Raw genomic sequence first — 20,354 nt, forward strand, 5'->3', positions numbered from 1 at the left:
TGAGATAAGATGGAAATCCAGGGTTTTTTCTCTAAATTTTCCTATTTTTATTTTTATTTATTTATTTATTTTTCAACGTTTTTTATTTATTTTTGGGACAGAGAGAGACAGAGCATGAACGGGGGAGGGGCAGAGAGACAGGGAGACACAGAATTGGAAACAGGCTCCAGGCTCTGAGCCATCAGCCCAGAGCCTGACGCGGGGCTCGAACTCATGAACTGCGAGATCGTGACCTGGCTGAAGTCGGACGCTTAACCGACTGCGCCACCCAGGCGCCCCTAAATTTTCCTATTTTTAAATGTGGGTAGTTGATTAAATAAAAACAAACTAATGAAACACTACATGGGCCCAACAAAACACGAATGTGGATTGGATTCAGCCTGTGAATGACTGCTGACTCTAGATATTTATTTCAGGGAACACCACAGACTGTGCCCTAATATACAAACTAAATCTAACATACAGGCCCATACTGTCTTCAGGAAAGGAGTGACTCAGGTGAAGAGCCGCCTCTCCTGAGGCAGTATAAATGTACATGTAGTTGAAACCCAATCTTACAGCTACATGTTTTTCCTATTGTTGGGATATTTCTAACCTCAGTGAAGGGGTCTACATAAAATATCATCACTTCTCCCTGACCAGGTAAGATAGTGTTAAATATCTTAAGGTATATAACAAAAAGTTGTGCATACTATTTCATCTGTAAACCATCAGTTTCCATTTGATCTTTAAGTTGTGGTGGTATCTCTTTTTTTGCCCCATCATTTAAATTAATAAACAAAATGGAAGCTTGATGTGAGTTGCAGTATAGTACAATACCAACTATGGCATCACACTGACTTGGCTGTGACCTTGTGTTAACATTATGAAACGGAGCAAGGTAGTTAGCAACACTGAGCCTCAATTTCCTCATCTACAAAATGGCCACTGCAAAATGTGGCATGCCACATTTAATCTCAAACCAGCCTTTCATGACTGTTGATGATTTAAACCTCTGCATCTAAAGGTCACATTCTTAATTGTCCTCAGTTTATAGAGTTATATAGTACCAGCTTCCCAGGTCCTTTCTTGAGTTAAGAGACATCATGATTATAAAGCATTTAATGTAGGGCTTGGCATATAGTGACCAATGCTAGTTGCTGTTCTCATTAATATCCTTAATATCATACCATTATTATTAAGCTCAAGATAGTCTGAGGTAAACAAGTCTATAACCAAGATATAATGAAAGTTCAATAATCCCTTTTATACTTTAAAATACTCCAAATATATATATAATATACTATATAATATACTTTATACTCCAAAAATATGGAGTTGGGTAATTTGACACTCTCACATAAGTGTATTATTTATTACAAGAGTAATAAAATTTGCTTTGAAATGTATTTTATATTTACCTCATTAATCTCTGCCAGTCATGCAAATGACCAACCTTAATGTGAATGAAACCTATTCCCGTGCCACATTTAATCTCAAACCAGCCTTTCAAGACTGTTGATGATTTAAACCTCTGCATCTAAAGGTCACATTCTTAATTGTCCTCAGTTTATAGAGTTACATGTTACATAAGAAAAAAATGGGCCTATCTGAATGTGGTGATGATTTATTTTAATGTATAGGACCTTTGTCCTATGCAGCTCCATGGAATTGAACTTATGTACCTTTCAAAATGGTGTATAATTAATTAACTAATTAGTGGTTGAGCTCTGAGCTGCTGCACATGTGTATATTATTACTAGCTCACTTAATCACGAAGATAGTGGTCTTTTGTCTTCAAGCTAGAAACTAAATTGCAAGACGATATAAATTATTAGTGGAGCTCCCACAGTTATTGCAAAAACATATCTTTTAGATGGGAAAAAAAATTGATAATGCCATTTTCTAGGCAAGAAATAATATAATGTGATGAGACTTTTTGACCGGTGTCCTGGGACCATTGTCAATGAACTGGCTCTCAAAATTTTGAATAATAAAACCTTGGTGATAGTAGACAAATAGCAATTGTTTTAATTATGTGCACAGTTATATAGCTACATAAGTCATTCACTAATGTTCAGAATTCTGTCAACTTCTTTGAATCAAAATTTACACTTTTTCTTCTAGACTAAGCTTCTTAACACCAGTGTGCCCTTTTCTCGTTAATATTGACGTATCTCATTAGTATTCATCACGGTACAGATGCTAATACAGAAAGATAGTTTAGTTCTTTTAGTTCATCATGATCAGAAAACCTGAAGAAGGTTAAGATATTTCTTCCTTAATGACAGTGATTTATCCATTTTTAGTTTTCAGAGGCACGATACTTCAATTTAGATTTTATGATTTTATCGGGTTGGTTCAATATGCTTCCCGTTTTTACTCAGAGTGCTAAACTGAAAAAGACTTGTTGATTTATTCAGTTCGTTACTATATATCATTAATATGTTATTTTGATAAGGGAGTCAGTCTACCTTTTTATTTTTATACCATTTTTTTCTACTACAGAGCACTATTTTCTCTAAGTTCTTAGATAAGTTCAAGGATATTGGCTATAAAATTTCTATTATGTTGGTCTTTCTAGTGCTTCTGCTTAGCAGTGCATTTACTGAGTAGTTAGAGAAGAAATGCAAATAATAGAGTAGGAGACAGTTTCCTGCTTCTTACAACAACCAGAGGGGATTGTTGACTGGAGTATTTCAAGATCCTATGTTTAGTGTTTTCATTCTGTAATTTTGTAAAAAATATTTATTTTATTTTTGAGACAGAGAGTGCAAGCAGGGGGAGGGGCAGAGAGAGAGAGGGAGAGAGAGAATCCCAAGCACAGAATCCCAAGCTGACAGTGCATAGCCAGATACAGGGCTCGAACTCACAAATCCTGACATTGAGACCTGAGTTGAAATCAACAGTCAGACGCTTAACTAATTGAGTCACCCTGGTGCCCCTCATTCTGTAATTTTTAATAAATGTGTCAGAGTACTGCTGTATCCTATTTCTTTATGATTTATCTTCTCTTTGTTAAGAAAGAAGCCCTTACTGGATTTACATTCCTAGTGAAGTGGACATGTATTATACTTCCATAATACTTCTGCTATAAATGATTAATAATCATCCTTTCAAAGCAGCTTTACTTAGCATGGGTCTGTGTTTTAGGGCATGATTTGATCTGCGAAGCATTGAAATCTATGTATTAAGTCATGACAAGGTGTCACTTTACTATTACTGCCTGCCATTCATTCAGCCATTTACTTATTCAACACATATATTTGGAGTTCTTGTAATATGTCAGGCATAATTCTGTGTATATGTGTGTAGTGAAGAACAAAATGGAACATACAGGTGGAATATACGAATGCACTTGTGTTTATAATGTTAACACAATACTTATAATGTTGTGCTCCATTGGTAAAAACTCAAAATACCAGTAGTAGTTTAATAGGCATTCACTTACACACAGATCTCATTTCATGACTTAGGAGGTAGCTCTTTTATGTGTATGTAAAAACTTGTAGAATGAGTTGATTTGGTTTTAACTTTACATAACATGACACGTCATCTGCTTTTTCAAATGTGTTGTCTATAATTTTCTCTCTGTTGACATTTGTGTTTTTATTTAAGTGTCCTCTTATTCATCCATTCCTTTATTTATTAAATACAGATTTATTGAGTGCCTACTGTTTACCAGGTATTGTACTGGGCACTGGTGATACACAATGGTAGAGAATAAATGGCTCTTTCCTGCTCTTATGAAACACACTCTGAGGGAGGAGATAGACAATAAATGTGTTTGGATGGAAATAATCACAGAATGTGATAAGCACCAGAAAGGAAATAAACAGTGATGAGCGAGGGGGGCTGTCTGAGAAAATGACATTTATTTGACACCTAAAAGATAAGGAGTCAGACATGTAGAGACTGGAGCAAATGCAAAGGTCTTGGCTCTTAAAAACTGAGAATAAACTGAGGGTTGATGGGAGGTAGGAAGGAGGGGAAAGTGGGTGATGGGCATTGAGGAGGGCACCTGTTGGGATGAACACTGGGTGTTGTATGGAAACCGATTTGACAATAAATTTCATATTAAAAAAAATGCAAAGGTCTTGGAAGAGTTTGGTCAATGATGGAAATTAAGAGGAGGCCCATAACTGGGAGGTGAGAGGGAGTGGAGAGGGAAGGGAGTAGCAAGTGATGATATTAGAAAAGTAGACAAGAATGAGATTTGTGGGACTATTGACTATAGTAAAGAGCTTAGGTTTTATTTTAAATGCAGTAGGAACATCCAGAGTGTTGAGAACCTTAAATTATATTTTAAGGCCTCTGCAGATATTCTGCAGTGAAATAGTCTGGAGTTCTTCATGTAGAATGTTGGAATTCTACTTTGGTCGTATTCACAATTTTTTAGCCTTTTATATACCTGGCCTTATTATATCGCCCTTGGCAATTTTCTTCCCTTTTGCACTTATTTTCTTTAGTTGTGAAAAATCAGACTTGTATCTGGCCATGTTATGTTATGGTGGGGTTCCTCACAGGTTCTTGCTCTTGCTTAACATTGCATCTTCTTTTTGAAGCCATACTGTTAGAATTTTGCTACAGACAAAATCAACCTTTATCTATCATGTCTCCTTAGATGTTTACTAATTCATTTAGCAAATAAGTATTTCAAATATAGGCATTTGGTTTCTTTTTCTATATGTATATGTTATAATGTTCTACCCCTACACTCCATGGTGTTTTTTAATCATGTAGACAAATTGTCTACATAATTTAGATTCTGACCTATTTACTAAATACTGGCTACTTCTTTTCCATCTTGGGATCATTTGCACAGTTCATGAATTATCGCCTTGGTCATTCACGGAGCTGTCCTTAGAGAATTCCATCATCAGATTTTAGATACCCAATATGGATATATAATAAACACTCTGTGTACACCCTTATGTAACTAATAGTTATTTTTATCTATGCATGCATTGTCCAATACAGTAGCCACCAGCAATGTATGACCATGTAAATGTAATGAAATTAAGTAAAATAAAAAAAATTTTTAAATTAAATTCCTCAGTCATACATACTAGCTACATTTGTAGTGATCAACTGTCCTATATGATAAGTGGAAACAATATTGAACAATGCAGATATAGAACATTTTTATTATTATAGAAAATTCCTTTGGACAGGGCTTATTTAGACTGTACTGTTTTCTATGTGATATGGAATGAAGTGTAAAACCCTGAAAATTATTTTTTTATTTTTTGTTAACATTTTATATTCATCTTTTTGAAAGAGAGAGAGAGTGAGAGAAGGAGAGAGTGAGAGAGAGAGAGAAAGAGAGCAAGTAGGGGAGAAGAGAAAGGGAGGGAGACACAGAATTTGAAGCAGGCTCCAGGCTTTGAACTGTCAGCACAGAGTCCGATGTGGGGCTTGAACCCATGAACTGAGAGATTGTGACCTGAGCTGAAGTCAGACACTTAACCAACTGAGCCACCCAGGCATCCTAATGCCCTGAAAAATTAAAAAAAAAAAAAAGACCTTTTGCTTTTACCTTTTAAGGATCCAGGACTCTCACTCTATCATAAACTATATGAACTTTATAACTTTGAAATATGTTAGAAATTAAATAATAGAATTACTTAATTAATTGTTTCTATATGCCCCCAAATATCTGTACTAATGTCATTACATCAAATCCTTGGACGTGGTTTTATTCCAGTCAAGAAAAGTAGTTTGGGTTGGTAGTTCTGTGTCTCTGTCCACTAGTGGTTTCTATTTACAAAAGCCAGGAAACAATTTAATACTACACTGATGAGACCAGTTCTTTAGGAAATTGCTTTAGTTATTGTTCATTAGTAAATATGATAAAATATTTGTTTCTGGGATTTATTCTTGAGAATGTTGGCATTGCCAGAAACATTGACACTCCTTTATTTTTTTTTTCAATATATGAAGCTTATTGTCAAATTGGTTTCCATACAACACCCAGTGCTCATCCCAACAGGTGCCCTCCTCAATATCCCTCACCCACCCTCCCCTCCCTCCCACCCCCCATCAGCCCTCAGTTTGTTCTCAGTTTTTAATAGTCTCTTATGCTTTGGCTCTCTTCCACTCTAACCTCTTTTTTTCTTCCTTCCCCTCCCCCATGGGTTCCTGTTAAGTTTCTCAGGATCCACATAAGAGTGAAAACATATGGTATCTGTCTTTCTCTGTATGTCTTATTTCGCTTAGCATAACACTCTCCAGTTCCATCCATGTTGCTACAAAAAACCATATTTCATTCTTTCTTATTGACACGTAGTACTCCATTGTGTATATAAACCAAAATTTCTCTATCCATTCATCAGTTGATGCACATTTAGGTTCTTTCCATAATTTGGCTATTATTGAAAGTGCTGCTATAAACATTGGGGTACAAGTGCCCCTATGCATCAGCACTCCTGTATCCCTTGGGTAAATTCCCAGCAGTGCTATTTCTGGGTCATAGGGTAGGTCTATTTTTAATTTTTTGAGGAACCTCCACACTGTGTTCCAGAGCAGCTGCACCAGTTTGCATTCCCACCAACAGTGCAAGAGGGTTCCCGTTTCTCCACATCCTCGCCAGCATCTATAGTCTCCTGATTTGTTCATTTTGGCCCCTCTGACTGGCGTGAGGTGATATCTGAGTGTGGTTTTGATTTGTATTTCCCTGATGAAGAGCGACGTTAAGCATCTTTTAATGTGCCTGTTGGCCATCCGGATGTCTTCTTTAGAGAAGTGTCTATTCATGTTTACTGCCCATTTCTTCACTGGGTTATTTGTTTTTCAGGTGTGGAGTTTGGTGAGCTCTTTATAGATTTTGGATACTAGCCCTTTGTCTGATATGTCATTTGCAAATATCTTTTCCCATTCCGTTGGTTGCCTTTTAGTTTTGTTGGCTGTTTCCTTTGCTGTCCAGAAGCTTTTTATCTTCATAAGGTCCCCGTAGTTCATTTTTGCTTTTAATTCCCTTGCCTTTGGGAATGTGTCAAGTAAGAAATTGCTATGACTGAGGTCAGAGAGGTCTTTTCCTGCTTTCTCCTCTAGGGTTTTGATAGTTTCCTGTCTCACATTCAGGTCCTTTATCCATTTTGAGTTTATTTTTGTGAATGGTGTAAGAAAGTGGTCTAGTTTCAATCTTCTGCATGTTGCTGTCCAGTTCTCCCAGCACCATTTGTTAAAGAGACTGTCTTTTTTCCATTGGATATTGTTTCCTGCTTTGTCAAAGATTAGTTGGCCATACATTTGTGGGTCTAGTTCTGGGGTTTCTATTCTCTTCCATTGGTCTATGTGTCTGTTTTTGTGCCAATACCATGCTGTCTTGATGATTACAGCTTTGTAGTAGAGGCTAAAGTCTGGGATTGTGATGCCTCCTGCTTTGGTCTTCTTCTTCAAAATTACTTTGGCTATTCAGGGCCTTTTGTGGTTCCATATGAATTTTAGGATTGCTTGTTCTAGCTTCGAGAAGAATGCTGGTGCAATTTTGATTGGGATTGCATTGAATGTGTAGATAGCTTTGGGTAGTATTGACATTTTGACAATATTGATTCTTCTAATCCATGAGCACGGAATGGTTTTCCATTTCATTATATCTTCTTCAATTTCCTTCATCAGCTTTCTATAGTTTTCAGCATACAGATCTTTTACATCGTTGGTTAGATTTATTCCTAGGTATTTTATGCTTCTTGGTGCAATCGTGAATGGGAACAGTTTCTTTATTTGTCTTTCTGTTGCTTCCCTATTAGTGTATAAGAATGCAACTGATTTCTGTACATTGATTTTGTATCCTGCAACTTTGCTAAATTCATGTATCAGTTCTAGCAGACTTCTGGTGGAGTCGATCGGATTTTCCAGGTATAATATCATGTCATCTGCAAAAAGTGAAAGCTTAACTTCATCTTTGCCAATTTTGATGCCTTTGATTTCCTTTTGTTGTCTGATTGCTGATGCTAGCACTTCCAACACTATGTTAAACAACAGCGGTGAGAGAGGACATCCCTATCGTGTTCCTGATGTCAGGGAAAAAGCTCTCAGTTTTTCCCCATTGAGAATGATGTTAGCTGTGGGCTTTTCATAAATGGATTTTATGATGTTTAATATGTTCCTTCTATCCCGACTTTCTCGAGGGTTTTTATTAAGAAAGGTTGCTGAATTTTGTCAAAGGCCTTTTCTGCATCGATTGACAGGATCATATGGTTCTTATCTTTTCTTTTATTAATGTGATGTATCACATTGATTGATTTGTGAATGTTGAACGAGCCCTGCAGCCCAGGAATGAATCCCACTTGATCATGGTGAATAATTCTTTTTATATGCTGTTGAATTCGATTTGCTAGTATCTTATTGAGAATTTTTGCATCCATATTCATCAGAGATATGGCCTGTAGTTCTCTTTTTTTACTGGGTCTCTGTCTGGGTCTCAAAGTCATACTGGCTTCATAAAATGAGTCTGAAAGTTTTCCTTCCCTTTCTCTTTTTTGGAATAGCTTGAGAAGGATAGGTATTATCTCTGCTTTAAACGTCTGTTAGAACTCCCCTGGGAAGCCATCTGGTCCTGGACTCTTATTTGTTGGGAGATTTTTGATGACTGATTCAATTTCTTCAATGGTTATGGGTCTGTTCAAGCTTTCTATTTCCTCCTGGTTGAGTTTTGGAAGAGTGTGGGTGTTTAGGAATTTTTCCATTTCTTCCAGGTTGTCCAATTTGTTGGCATATAATTTTTCATAGTATTCCCTGATAATTGCTTGTATCTCTGAGGGATTGGTTGTAATAATTCCATTTTCATTCATGATTTTATCTATTTGGGTCATCTCCCTTTTCTTTTTGAGAAGCCTGGCTAGAGGTTTATCAGTTTTGTTTATTTTTTCAAAAAAACAACTCTTGGTTTCGTTGATCTGCTCTACAGTTTTTTTAGATTCTATATTGTTTATTTCTGCTCTGATCTTTATTATTTCTCTTCTTCTGCTGGATTTAGGCTTTCTTTGCTGTTCTGCTTCTATTTCCTTTAGGTGTGCTGTTAGATTTTGTATTTGGGATTTTTCTTGTTTCTTGAGATAGGCCTGGATTGCAATGTATTTTCCTCTCAGAACTGCCTTCACTGCATCCCAAAGCGTTTGGATTGTTGTATTTTCATTTTCATTTGTTTCCATATATTTTTTAAGTTCTTGTCTAATTGCCTGGTTGACCCATTCATTCTTTAGTAGTGTGTTCTTTAACCTCCATCCTTTTGGAGGTTTTCCAACTTTTTCCTGTGGTTGATTTCAAGCTTCATAGCATTGTGGTCTGAAAGTATGCATGGTATGATTTCAATTCTTGTATACTTATGAAAGGCTGTTTTGTGACCCAGTATGTGATCTATCATGGAGTATGTTCCATGTGCACTCGAGAAGAAAGTATATTCTGTTGCTTTGGGATGCAGAGTTCTAAATATATCTGTCAAGTCCATCTGATCCAATGTATCATTCAGGGCCTTTGTTTCTTTATTGACTGTGTGTCTAGATGATCTATCCATTTCTGTAAGTGGAGTGTTAAAGTCCCCTGCAACTACCACATTCTTATCAATAAGGTTGCTTATGTTTGTGAGTAATTGTTTTATATATTTGGGGGCTCCTGTATTTGGTGCATAGACATTTATAATTGTTAGCTCTTCCTGATGGATAGATCCTGTGATTATTATATAATGTCCTTCTTCATCTCTTGTTACAGCCTTTAATTTAAAGTCTAGTTTGTCTGATATAAGTATAGCTACTCCAGCTTTCTTTTGACTTCCAGTGGCATGGTAGATAGTTCTCCATCCCCTCACTCTCAGTCTGAAGGTGTCCTCATGTCTGAAATGAGTCTCTTGTAGACAGCAAATAGATGGGTCTTGTTTTTTTATCCATTCTGATACCCTGTGTCTTTTGGTTGGTGCATTTAGTCCATTTACATTCAGTATTATTATAGAAAGATATGGGTTTAGAGTCATTGTGATGTCCATACATTTCATGCTTGTAGCGGTGTCTCTGGTACTTTGTCTCACAGGATCCCCCTTAGGATCTCTTGTAGGGCTGGTTTAGTGGTGCCGAATTCCTTCAGTTTTTGTTTGTTTGGGAAGACCTTTATCTCTCCTTCTATTCTAAATGACAGACTTGCTGGATAAAGGATTCTCAGCTGCATATTTTTTCTGTTCAACACATTGAAGATCTCCTGCCATTCCTTTCTGGCCTGCCAAGTTTCAGTAGAGAGATTGGTCATGAGTCTTATAGGTCTCCCTTTATATGTTAGAGCATGTTTATCTCTAGCTGCTTTCAGAATTTTCTCTTTATCCTTGTATTTTGCCAGTTTCACTATGATATGTCCTGCAGAAGATCGATTCAAGTTATGTCTGAAGGGAGTTCTCTGTGCCTCTTGGATTTCAATGCCTTTTTCCTTCCCCAGATCTGGGAAGTTCTCAGCTATTATTTCTTCAAGTACACCTTCAGCACCTTTCCCTCTCTCTTCCTCCTCTGGAATACCAATTATGCATATATTATTTCTCTTTAGTGCATCACTTAGTTCTCTAATTTTCCCCTCATATCCTGGATTTTTTTGTCTCTCTTTTTCTCAGCTTCTTCTTTTTCCATAATTTTATCTTCTAGTTCACCTAGTCTCTCCTCTGCCTCTTCAATCCGAGCCGTAGTTGTCTCCATTTTATTTTGCAACTCGTTGATAGCATTTTTTAGCTCTCCTGGCACTTCCTTAGTCCTTTGATCTCTGTATCAAGAGATTTCTGTCCTTATACTGTTTTCAAGCCCAGCGATTAATTTTATGACTATAATTGTAAATTCACTTTCTGTTATATTGTTTAAATCATTTTTGATCAGTTCGTTAGCTGTTGTCATTTCCTGGACATTTTTCTGAGGGGAATTTTTCCGTTTCGTCATTTTCGATAGTCCCTGGAGTGGTGCGGGACTGGGGGGCACTTCCCCTGTGCTGTCTTGAATAACTTGCGTTGGTTGGCGGGGCTGCAGTCAGACCTGATGTCCGCCCCCAGCCCACCATTGGGGCCACAGTCAGACTGGTGTGTGCCTTCTCTTCCCCTCTCCTAGGGGCGGGATTCATTGTGGGGTGGCCGTGGCCCATCTGGGCTACTTGCACACTGCCAGACTTGTGGTGCTGGGAATCTGGTGTATTAGCTGGGGTGGATTGGCAAGGTGCACAGGGGCGGGAGGGGCAGGCTCAGCTCGCTTTTCCTTCGGAGATCCGCTTCGGGAGGGGCCCCTCTTCCGTGGGCCTCTCGTCTGCGCTTGGCTCCAGAGATTCTGTTCTGCTAATCTTCTGGTGGTTTTCTGGGTTATTTAGGCAGGTGTAGGTGGAATCTAAGTGATCAGCAGGAGGCGGTGAGCCCAGCGTCCTCCTACTCCACCATCTTCCCAGGATCCCTAGAACAAAGTTTATTATTTAAAAGATTAAATTTTGCTCTCCTGTGAGATTCAATGAATAGTTTCTGTTGAATGAGAGAGAGAAATGGCAAAGTGTTTAATGCAGTGAAATTTGAATTCCACTAACTTAACATGTTTTCACCACAAAGGATGATTTTTAGGACAATTATTACAGCTCTTGGACCCAGGAAAGCAAAGGAAAGGAAAAAGAAATTGTGTATTTTGCTGTTTGTCATGGTGGAATTAGAGCTGGGTCTGGGATGAATAGGTAGAGATGTCGGGAAAAAACTAAGTGTGTATTGTTTTATTCCAGGTGGCTGTTTCTTTGGTTGTGTTGTGGCTGCTTAGACAGTGAGTATTCCATGTTCTATTGCAGATTATATTTTGTTTCTATTGATTATTTGGATCTTATTAAAGAATATTGAATAATGAATAAAAGTTCATTTCCCCATAGTATTATAGAAATGGAAAATTAAGTTCTCTTGTTTAAAATTGTGAGCATGTGCTGTTTCTGCAGCTGTTTGTCAGTTCCTAAAGGATTTAGTTGTGTTTAGTTTCCATAAAATGCAATAAAAATATTGAAAACAGCATTTTACATTTGGTATTTTTTCTGACTGTGTAATAACAATCCTATCTCTTTCAATGGTGAAAAAACTGACTACTTTGCTACAGTAGTGAGTCCATGAGATTAAAGGCATAACTTAACGCTAATGAAATATGTTGTGTTTCTTCAGACTCAAGTTCAGTTTTGTTTACATGTATTGGAAATCCAGCGGGAAAGTTTGGTTGCCAAATAACAATTTCTTTTTGCTTTGCAGAATGCCTTCTCAAGACAAAGGGAATAGTACTAAGAGTATAAATAGCAGTTATGCAGTGATCTTCACCAATACCAGCACATATTATGTCTTTTATATTTATGTGGGAGTAGCTGACACTTTGCTTGCTCTGGGATTCTTCAGAGGTTTACCACTGGTGCATACTCTAATCACAGTGTCGAAAATTTTACACCACAAAATGTTACATTCTGTTCTTCAAGCACCTGTGTCAACCCTCAACACGTTGAAAGCAGGTATTTGACTAGGTATACAAAATGAAACTGCTGATACACAAGCAAAAGGTCCTACAGTTTCCTTGGTGTTTTTTAGTGGTAGCGTTGGCTTTTGATGGAGGCATCTGCACTTTGTTGAACTTCCTTATAATCCGCCTGCACATTTCCTAGAAATTGTAGGCTACCAGACATTATTGCTCCATGTTTCTGTCTTAGCTGATTAGAGTAGCTTAGTTTGTTAGACTGTGATGCTGCTGAGAGTGTAGCAACAGAAACAGGCCTTTCTGGGTTCGTTGTCCTTTTCTATTCAGATATTTGCTCTAGCCCTTTTTCAGGTATCTCGTTGCCAATGTATAGTATTGTTTAAAAGAGAAGCAGATTTGAAGTGACCAAGGAAAATAGAAAATTCTTTTAGTGATGAAGTTTCTTGATGGGGACAGAATAATCTAGTTTCATGTAACTATTCAAAGATGATCAAATAAATTTGTTCCAACGTTTTGGGTTATTTTTGTTTGTTTTGTTTTTGGTGGTGGGTGGGAGAGGAATAAATCCCAAATGTATTTGTAAAATATTTTTGCGCGATTATAGAGGTTGGTAAAAGGGCACAGCTTTCAGTTATAAGATGAATAAGGTCTGAGGAACTAGGGTGTATAACATGGTGACTGTAATTGAAAACACTGTATTATATAATTGAAATTTGCTAAGAGTAAAACTTAAATGTTCTCATCAAAAGAAAAAGGTAAATATGAAAGGTTATGGAGAACTTACTTTGTGTGGCACTAAGCCAGAGGTTGGCATGAAAAGATGCAAAAGGTACAGTTTTTGACTTGGAAAAACTCACAGACAAGGGAGAGGAGGTAGACACAGAAATATTTAATTATAAAGCAAATAATAAGTTCCAAGATTGAGATTTTTAGAGTGATTTCTATCTAAAGATCTCAAGATAATAAATATATATCATTTTTATCTGGGTAACAAAATGTCAGTGTCAGTATTCAGAAAGATCTTCTTTCTATTTATTTTGAAGTCTTTGTGTGTCACTAAAGCCTTGACTCATTTGAGTATATTCATCGTTATCCTGTTTTAGAGCTAAGAAATTTTTGAGGTAAAAAAGAATGTCAAATTACCTTGATTCAATAATTTCACCTTTTTATAGAAAAACTGAAACCCAGAGAAGTTAAGAAATTTTCCCCAGTTTCCAGTAGTCAGAATTGGACGGTGAGATGTAATGGAGCATTGGCTCCAAGCGATAGGCATTGGCTTGGCCCCATACGAGTGATAAACATAGGTTTGTTGCTCTTCTGAGCCTTGCCTCCACAATGTGAAATGGAGAAAAGAATAATTATCTGAGAGGATCATTATGAGAATTAAACAAGGCAACCTACTTGTCTTTATAGAGCCAATGTGAAATAAATGTTAGGTCTCTAATGTTGTTCCTTTCCATGGGGCCTTGTTCCCATAGGGGGTGCACTTTCCTTTTCACGTCTTTACTTTCCAGGGCTCCTCATTCCTTTATACACTGCTCACAGTTGGTCTTGAACCTTCTCTATTTCATATTTAAATGATTACCATTAATTTCATTTTGGTTTTTTTAATGCCTTTTTTTAAAATGTTTATTTTTGAGAGAGAGAGAGAGACAGAGCATGAGCAGGGGAGGGAGCAGAGAGAGAGGGAGACACAGAATCCAAAGCAGGCGCCAGGCTCTGAGCTGTCAGCATAGAGCCCTACGCAGGGCTGGAACTCACAAACCATGAGATCATGACCTGAGCTGAAGTCAGTGCTTAACCAACTGGGCCACCCTGGCACTCCTCATTTTCTTTTTTTTTTAAGATCTGGTTAGTTTTAAGAAATCTCTGCATCCAATGTGGGGCTCGAACCCACAACCTGGAGATCAAGAGTTGCACACTCCACGAACTTGAGTCAGCCAGGCCCCCCTCATTTATTTCATTTTCTTTTTTTACTTCCAAGTTTTTATGTGAATTCCAGTTAGTTAACATACAGTGTGATATTAGTTTTAGGTGTAGAATTTAGTGATTCATCACTTACATATAACACCCATTGCTCATCATAGGAAGAACGCTCCTTAAAGCCCATCACCCATTTAACCCATCCCACCCCTGACCTCCCCTCTCATATCATCAGTTTGTTCCCTATAGTTAAGAGTCTATTTCTTGGTTTGTCTCTCTTTTCTCCCCCCATGTTAGTTTGTTTTGCCTTTTAAATTCTACATATGAGTGAAGTCACATGGTATTTCATTTCATTTTCTAATTTGTCTTATTTACCAAGACAGGAGAACAGGATGCATAAGAAGTAACAAAATGATCTTACAACATCTAGATGTTCTTTTTCCACCTCTGCCCTCCCCCAATTTCTCTATGCAAGGATTATGCTTTCTTTTAAAAACCATTACTATAACTGACTTATGGTTCACTTGTTCTCATTATTTTGCCTAAATATTCTCTGCTATACTGGGCAGCAACTGATGCTTCTATTCCTTGTATGTGCACTTGAGTTTCTCCCACATGTGCCCTCTCCAATTGTACATTGACCTTGATTTTGACTCCTTACCCAATTTTTCTATGTCACTATTTAAACAACCTTAAGACACATGGACACATAGTAGGTGTTCAGTAGACTATGTTGAATAGATGAAAATGTGAATTGATAACTTTGATGTAACACTACCATTTGAAATACAATAAGCACCAGAATGATATTCTTTTCACCAAAGTGAACTTTCATTTTCTAAACAGTATAAATCCATAGACTTTTTTTTTCAATTCTTTATTTATGGGAAGATATACAAATATGTTTAATTAAATATGCTAAAGAACATATTATTGTTAAAGGCTAGTGATAGTGCCTTAAATCAATAAATATTCATTGAATAATTCCTACATATAAGACTTTTTGCTGAGGGCTGTGAGGGATACAAACTAAGTGTGCCCTGGTCCCATTGACCTCTAACAATTTACAATCGAGAAATAGAGGTAAGACATGAACAAGTGACTGTGATACAAGATGTGGATATAGTCATTACAACAGAGTTCCTGACAAAATATATTAAAGGTATTAGGTATGTCCAGAGGAGAAAGAGGTTTGCTTGAACTGGTGCAAACATTGATGCCTCCTTGTCGGAGAGACATTTGAATTAGGCCAGGAAGGAGACATAGATTTTGATGAGTAGAGATGAGGGGAAAGGTTTTTAGGCAAAGGGAACTATGTGGAAAAGGCAGGGAGCTAGGAAAGTGTAGAGCATAAAGAATAGACCAATTTAATGGATAAAACAGAATGTTTGTGTAGAGGAAGCCTATATTTGGTAGGTGGTTTAAGGCCAGATTATGGAAGGCATTAAATATTAAACTAAGAGTTTTAGACTCTATCTTACAGTTAATGGTGGGGGCAGGGGGGCTGAATGATAAGATTCAATATCACTTTGTACAGTATTATGTTTTATCAAATTATGTCTTTAACTCCCGCTAGACAATGAATTCCTTAAAGGCAAGGAGCTCATCTTATTCACCTCTGTTATCTCAATGCCTAGCATTATGCCTGACATAGAGTAAACACTCCATACATAACTTATTTTCATTGAAGGAAAACATTATCAGACTTACAAACATGAGTCTGGAATTCAGAAGACAGGCTGAAGCTTAGATTGCCAGTGAAGAGGGTAGAAAGAGCAAGCATGGCAAAGGAGGTCCACATAACGGGCAGGCAGAAATTAACAGTAGCTATGGGTTCTAAAGAGGTGTGTCAGGAAGGTATACCCGTCAGAGGACAGGGAGATCCATGCATTATGGAATACAGATGGAATACGATAACAAATCCAGTAAATTATCATTAAATTCAAGCATGCAAGTGTAAGATAGTAGTAGAATGAATCTTACAGGAAGCTGTATTTTATAAAGGTTTAAAAGTAGGAGACCATCACTTGAATACAGTTGCTTAGAATCTTTGTACAACACTAAAATTTTCTAAGACCTTATTTATCTTATTACATGCTAATTCTTATTTGACTTTTGAATGCTTCTGCTATGATCCAAACTTATCAAATATTGTTGTCCTTTTGAGATTACTGTTTTTTGAGGAATCTATCTTCTTTTATATTATAGGTGGGATTCTTAATAGATTCTCCAAAGATATAGCAATTTTGGATGATCTTCTGCCTCTTACCATATTTGACTTCATCCAGGTTTGTAAAAATAATTAGTATCTTTACGTTTGTTGCACTTTCAAAAATGATTAGAAAAAGAGGTAAGTTTTATTTTCATTTGATTGAGAGTTGAAGTCCTGTCTATTATATAAATTTTAATATCAAAAGTCTTCAAAATAGGCATAAATTTAGTAAATTCGGTGATAAGTCAGAACTGTTTATTTGACCTAAACCTAAGGCAATTCCACATTTAGATGTAATAGCTATCTACTTGGGAATGGTTTGAAAGGTATAATAGAGCATCTGTCCCCAAATCACTGTCCACAGTATGACATTTCTGACATTGACATTACTGTTTGATGTAAATCATCTACCTCCAAAGGGCCCATGTGAAAAATGAAGATCTATTCCTTGATGGGCTATAGTTTCAACCAATCTTATCCAGGAACACGTTGGCCCAGATTAGCTAGCCAGCAACCTCACAGTAAGAACAGTAATACAGGGACAGATACACTTTCCAGCAGGGGCGAGGGGAAAGAAAAATCCAGGACTAGTGAGGACTATCCCTGGGTGACAGATCTGAAGAGGCCACCAGAGCAGGTAGCCTGGCTCTGAACATGTGTCCTGGTGGTGGGGTGATTGACTGGAGGTGAGAATGAGAAGAAAGGAGGAGAGGGAGATAAAGGTGACCTAGACCTAGTGGATGCACATTAGGATTCCATAAGTGGCAGGACTTAAGGAGAGTTGTGAGTTAATGACTTTGGCTATTGGACCAGGTTTGAAAACAGCTTCCTTGTCTGGCTTAGGTCAAGCAAATGCCAGTCTCAGTGATCTCCTTGGAGAGACAACTGGAACATTGCAGCCCATCTTAGGATGAGTCATTCTCTCCCTACACCCCTTTCGCCCTCTTCCCCCAATAATAACACTTTATTTGAAAGGGCCTATAAAATGAAAAAAGGGCTACCACACTTGTGTGTATACACAACTGACATTGGCAGGTACAGAAAAACCAGGTTGTCAGTTTGCCTCATCTGAAATGATTGGCACAATTAAATACATTAACTGTTCCATGTGAACTTTAGCATATTGGATTTCCTGCAGTTACTTTGTTTGGGGAAATAACTCATCAGCAGCTGCTGGAATTCTTTAATCAGTGCTTTGGGTTCATGCATTTGAAGGAGCATTTCCCATGTCTTTCTTTAAATGCTGTATATTTGTTGTAAGTGTGTTAAGTGACTGGCCCCAAATAGGATATTGTTAAATTAGGTACAAACTGGACCTGGGCATTTTGACATGATTGCAACATTCACAAATATTGGCCCTTGATAAATTTTTTTAGTTTTGTAGTTTATTATTTTCTGAATCAGTATGAAGCTCACTTCAGAAATCCTCTGGGAAAAATGGTTTTTAAGTACCTATTTTATAAATTAACACTTTTTAAACACATGTTATGACTCTCAAATCCTTTCTGTTATGGCAGTGTGAATAGTTTCCACTCAGTTTCCAATGTGGAAGTTACTTAGTTGTGGTTTCACAAGTACTTAGGCAAGACTCTTTTAATTTTCCTATTTTATTTATAAGAGGGCTTCACATTAAGGAAGCATAACATATGATTGTCAAATACAGTAAAAATCTTATTAGTTTTGATTTTATTAAAAACTCAAGGATGCCTGGGTGGCTCGGTTGGTAAGTGTCTTACTCTTCATTTTGGCTCAGGTCATGATATCACAGTGGTGATCATATCCCACGTGGGGCTCTGCACTGGGCGTGGAATCTTCTCTCTTTCTCTCTCTCTGCCCCACTCACACTTGCTCTCTCTCTCTCAAAAAAAAAAGTTTTTTTAATCATTCATTCACCACAGTTTTATTATAAAAAAATCCTCTATATTGTGAGGTTCTTTGTTATACTTAATTATATTCACATTAAATAAATTTATTCAAGTCACAACATTATAGGAACAGATTTTTGCACAGGATAAAGCATGCCTGTACATTTCCTTTAAACAATTTAATTTCTATTTATTCTATTTCCTAACATTTAATAACATTCTGGAAAATTTGCTTTCTGGATTGGAACATTTTATAATGAAAATGGAAGATCTGGATTCTGTTTCTAACCTGTAACATGAGGTAGAGAAATCTGATGATGGTCACTTTTAGTACTCAAATTCTGTGCTTCAGATTGGCATACTGGAAACGGACGTTACATGACAAATTTGCTCAGGCCATTCCTTAGGCACTGAGATCAGATTAACTTAGAACAAATAATTTAGAGTTAATAATTTAGAACTGTGTGTAAAACTAAAGGCACTGGTTTAATATATTTGATTTTCTCATTACACATAGAAACCTTAAATTCCTTCCTAGTTTTGAATTTACAAAGGAGGAGAAACAAGTCAAACAAGGTAGAGAAAGACTGTATCTTCACATCCTACTTACCTCCATGTTTAGGTGAATGACTTATTTTTTCATTAAACAGAAGCCTATATATTTTAAAATACCAAATTCTTCTCTTTTAAGCTTCAAAACCCTTAGATATTTGTTTCTTTTTCTCTTAATATGCGATTACACACTGAGTCCTCCTACTTTGATTTCTTCTGTGTCTTTCACATCTTTTTCTTTCCGTTCATTCATTTTATTAATCCCATGTGTCCCTTACTTAAAAATTCATCTATGAATTAAATTCCAAATCTAGTATTCATTTCATAGTTTTAAATAGGTATTTGTTTATTTACTTACTTACTGGCTTACTAATTACCTCTGATTTCAGAGTTATCCTACTCATCTGCTCTGGTTTCACAGGCAGTGCTATGTACTCTTCAGTGTCGGGAATGGTTTTGAGCTCTTATGGTGGGGTGAAAATGTGCTGGGCACTTCCTAGGACCATGAATGGATGATGTCTTACAGTCTTTATAGTCTATTGAATTTTTTCTTTCCTGAGGAAGTTTAGGATCTGTGTAAGGATGGTTGGAAATTAGAAATCTGTGCTCCTATTTTCATCTTGTCTTGAATTCTGTCTGTTGATTTTGTTGTCCCTCTCACTAATGCACCTGCTCTGAAATGATTCATTGACTATCTACTGTGAATTAAAAACTAGGACACAATTTAAGGCTTCTTTGTGTAATGAGAATATCAACTGTATTATACCAGTGCCTTTAGTTTTGAACATGCTAAAGTATTAGCTCCTGACCTTAGTACCTAAGAATGGCCTCTTTATGGAGGAAATAGAATTATTTTTCTCGACGCTTAGACTTCTTTTTCACTTATTTCTCAGTTTGGTCTATATTCTGGATGATTATAATTGCTGGAAATTTATCTTGTGAATGTTTCATAATTTACAGTTGTACCCACCTTCTCCATTATTCTCTAACCCAGCGTGATATCTTGGTTGGTTTGACTTCCCAATTCTACATATTCTATTGTAACAGTTGCATTTCATTCCTAAGAATCTCTACCATATCAGCAATCATGAAAACAAAATGATTACTTTCTACAACTAATATTACAATCCAACACCACCGAGTTGGAATTATATGGTAAAAACAGCACAGGTCAAATGAACACAGTGCTGTTTATAGCTGCCAACAACAAATTAGAAGACCCCGATCCTCATGGAGTAGCTGAATGTTTCCATGACACCAATTCAACAACACTTCCCTTTCAGACATACTGATATTTAATATGATGGTCCATTTTAATTAAACCATATTCCCCAGTTAATCACACTTGGAACACTTGATCCCTCTCTCCCAATATCCTATTTCTGG

General features: G+C 36.9%; 1 protein-coding gene across 1 annotated transcript in view; it reads left to right on the forward strand.

Annotated features, from left to right (window-relative positions):
- Positions 1–20,354, forward strand: part of CFTR (CF transmembrane conductance regulator) — a 160,889-nt gene that overhangs the window by 78,854 nt on the left and 61,681 nt on the right. The window contains exons 15-17 of the mRNA XM_043589556.1: positions 11,698–11,735; positions 12,203–12,453; positions 16,548–16,627. Coding sequence (XP_043445491.1) covers positions 11,698–11,735; positions 12,203–12,453; positions 16,548–16,627 — 369 coding nt within the window. The remainder of the gene's footprint in view (positions 1–11,697; positions 11,736–12,202; positions 12,454–16,547; positions 16,628–20,354) is intronic.

Source organism: Prionailurus bengalensis, chromosome A2 (genome assembly GCF_016509475.1).
Source record: "Prionailurus bengalensis isolate Pbe53 chromosome A2, Fcat_Pben_1.1_paternal_pri, whole genome shotgun sequence".
In the NCBI taxonomy this organism is placed as follows: Eukaryota; Metazoa; Chordata; class Mammalia; order Carnivora; family Felidae; genus Prionailurus; species Prionailurus bengalensis.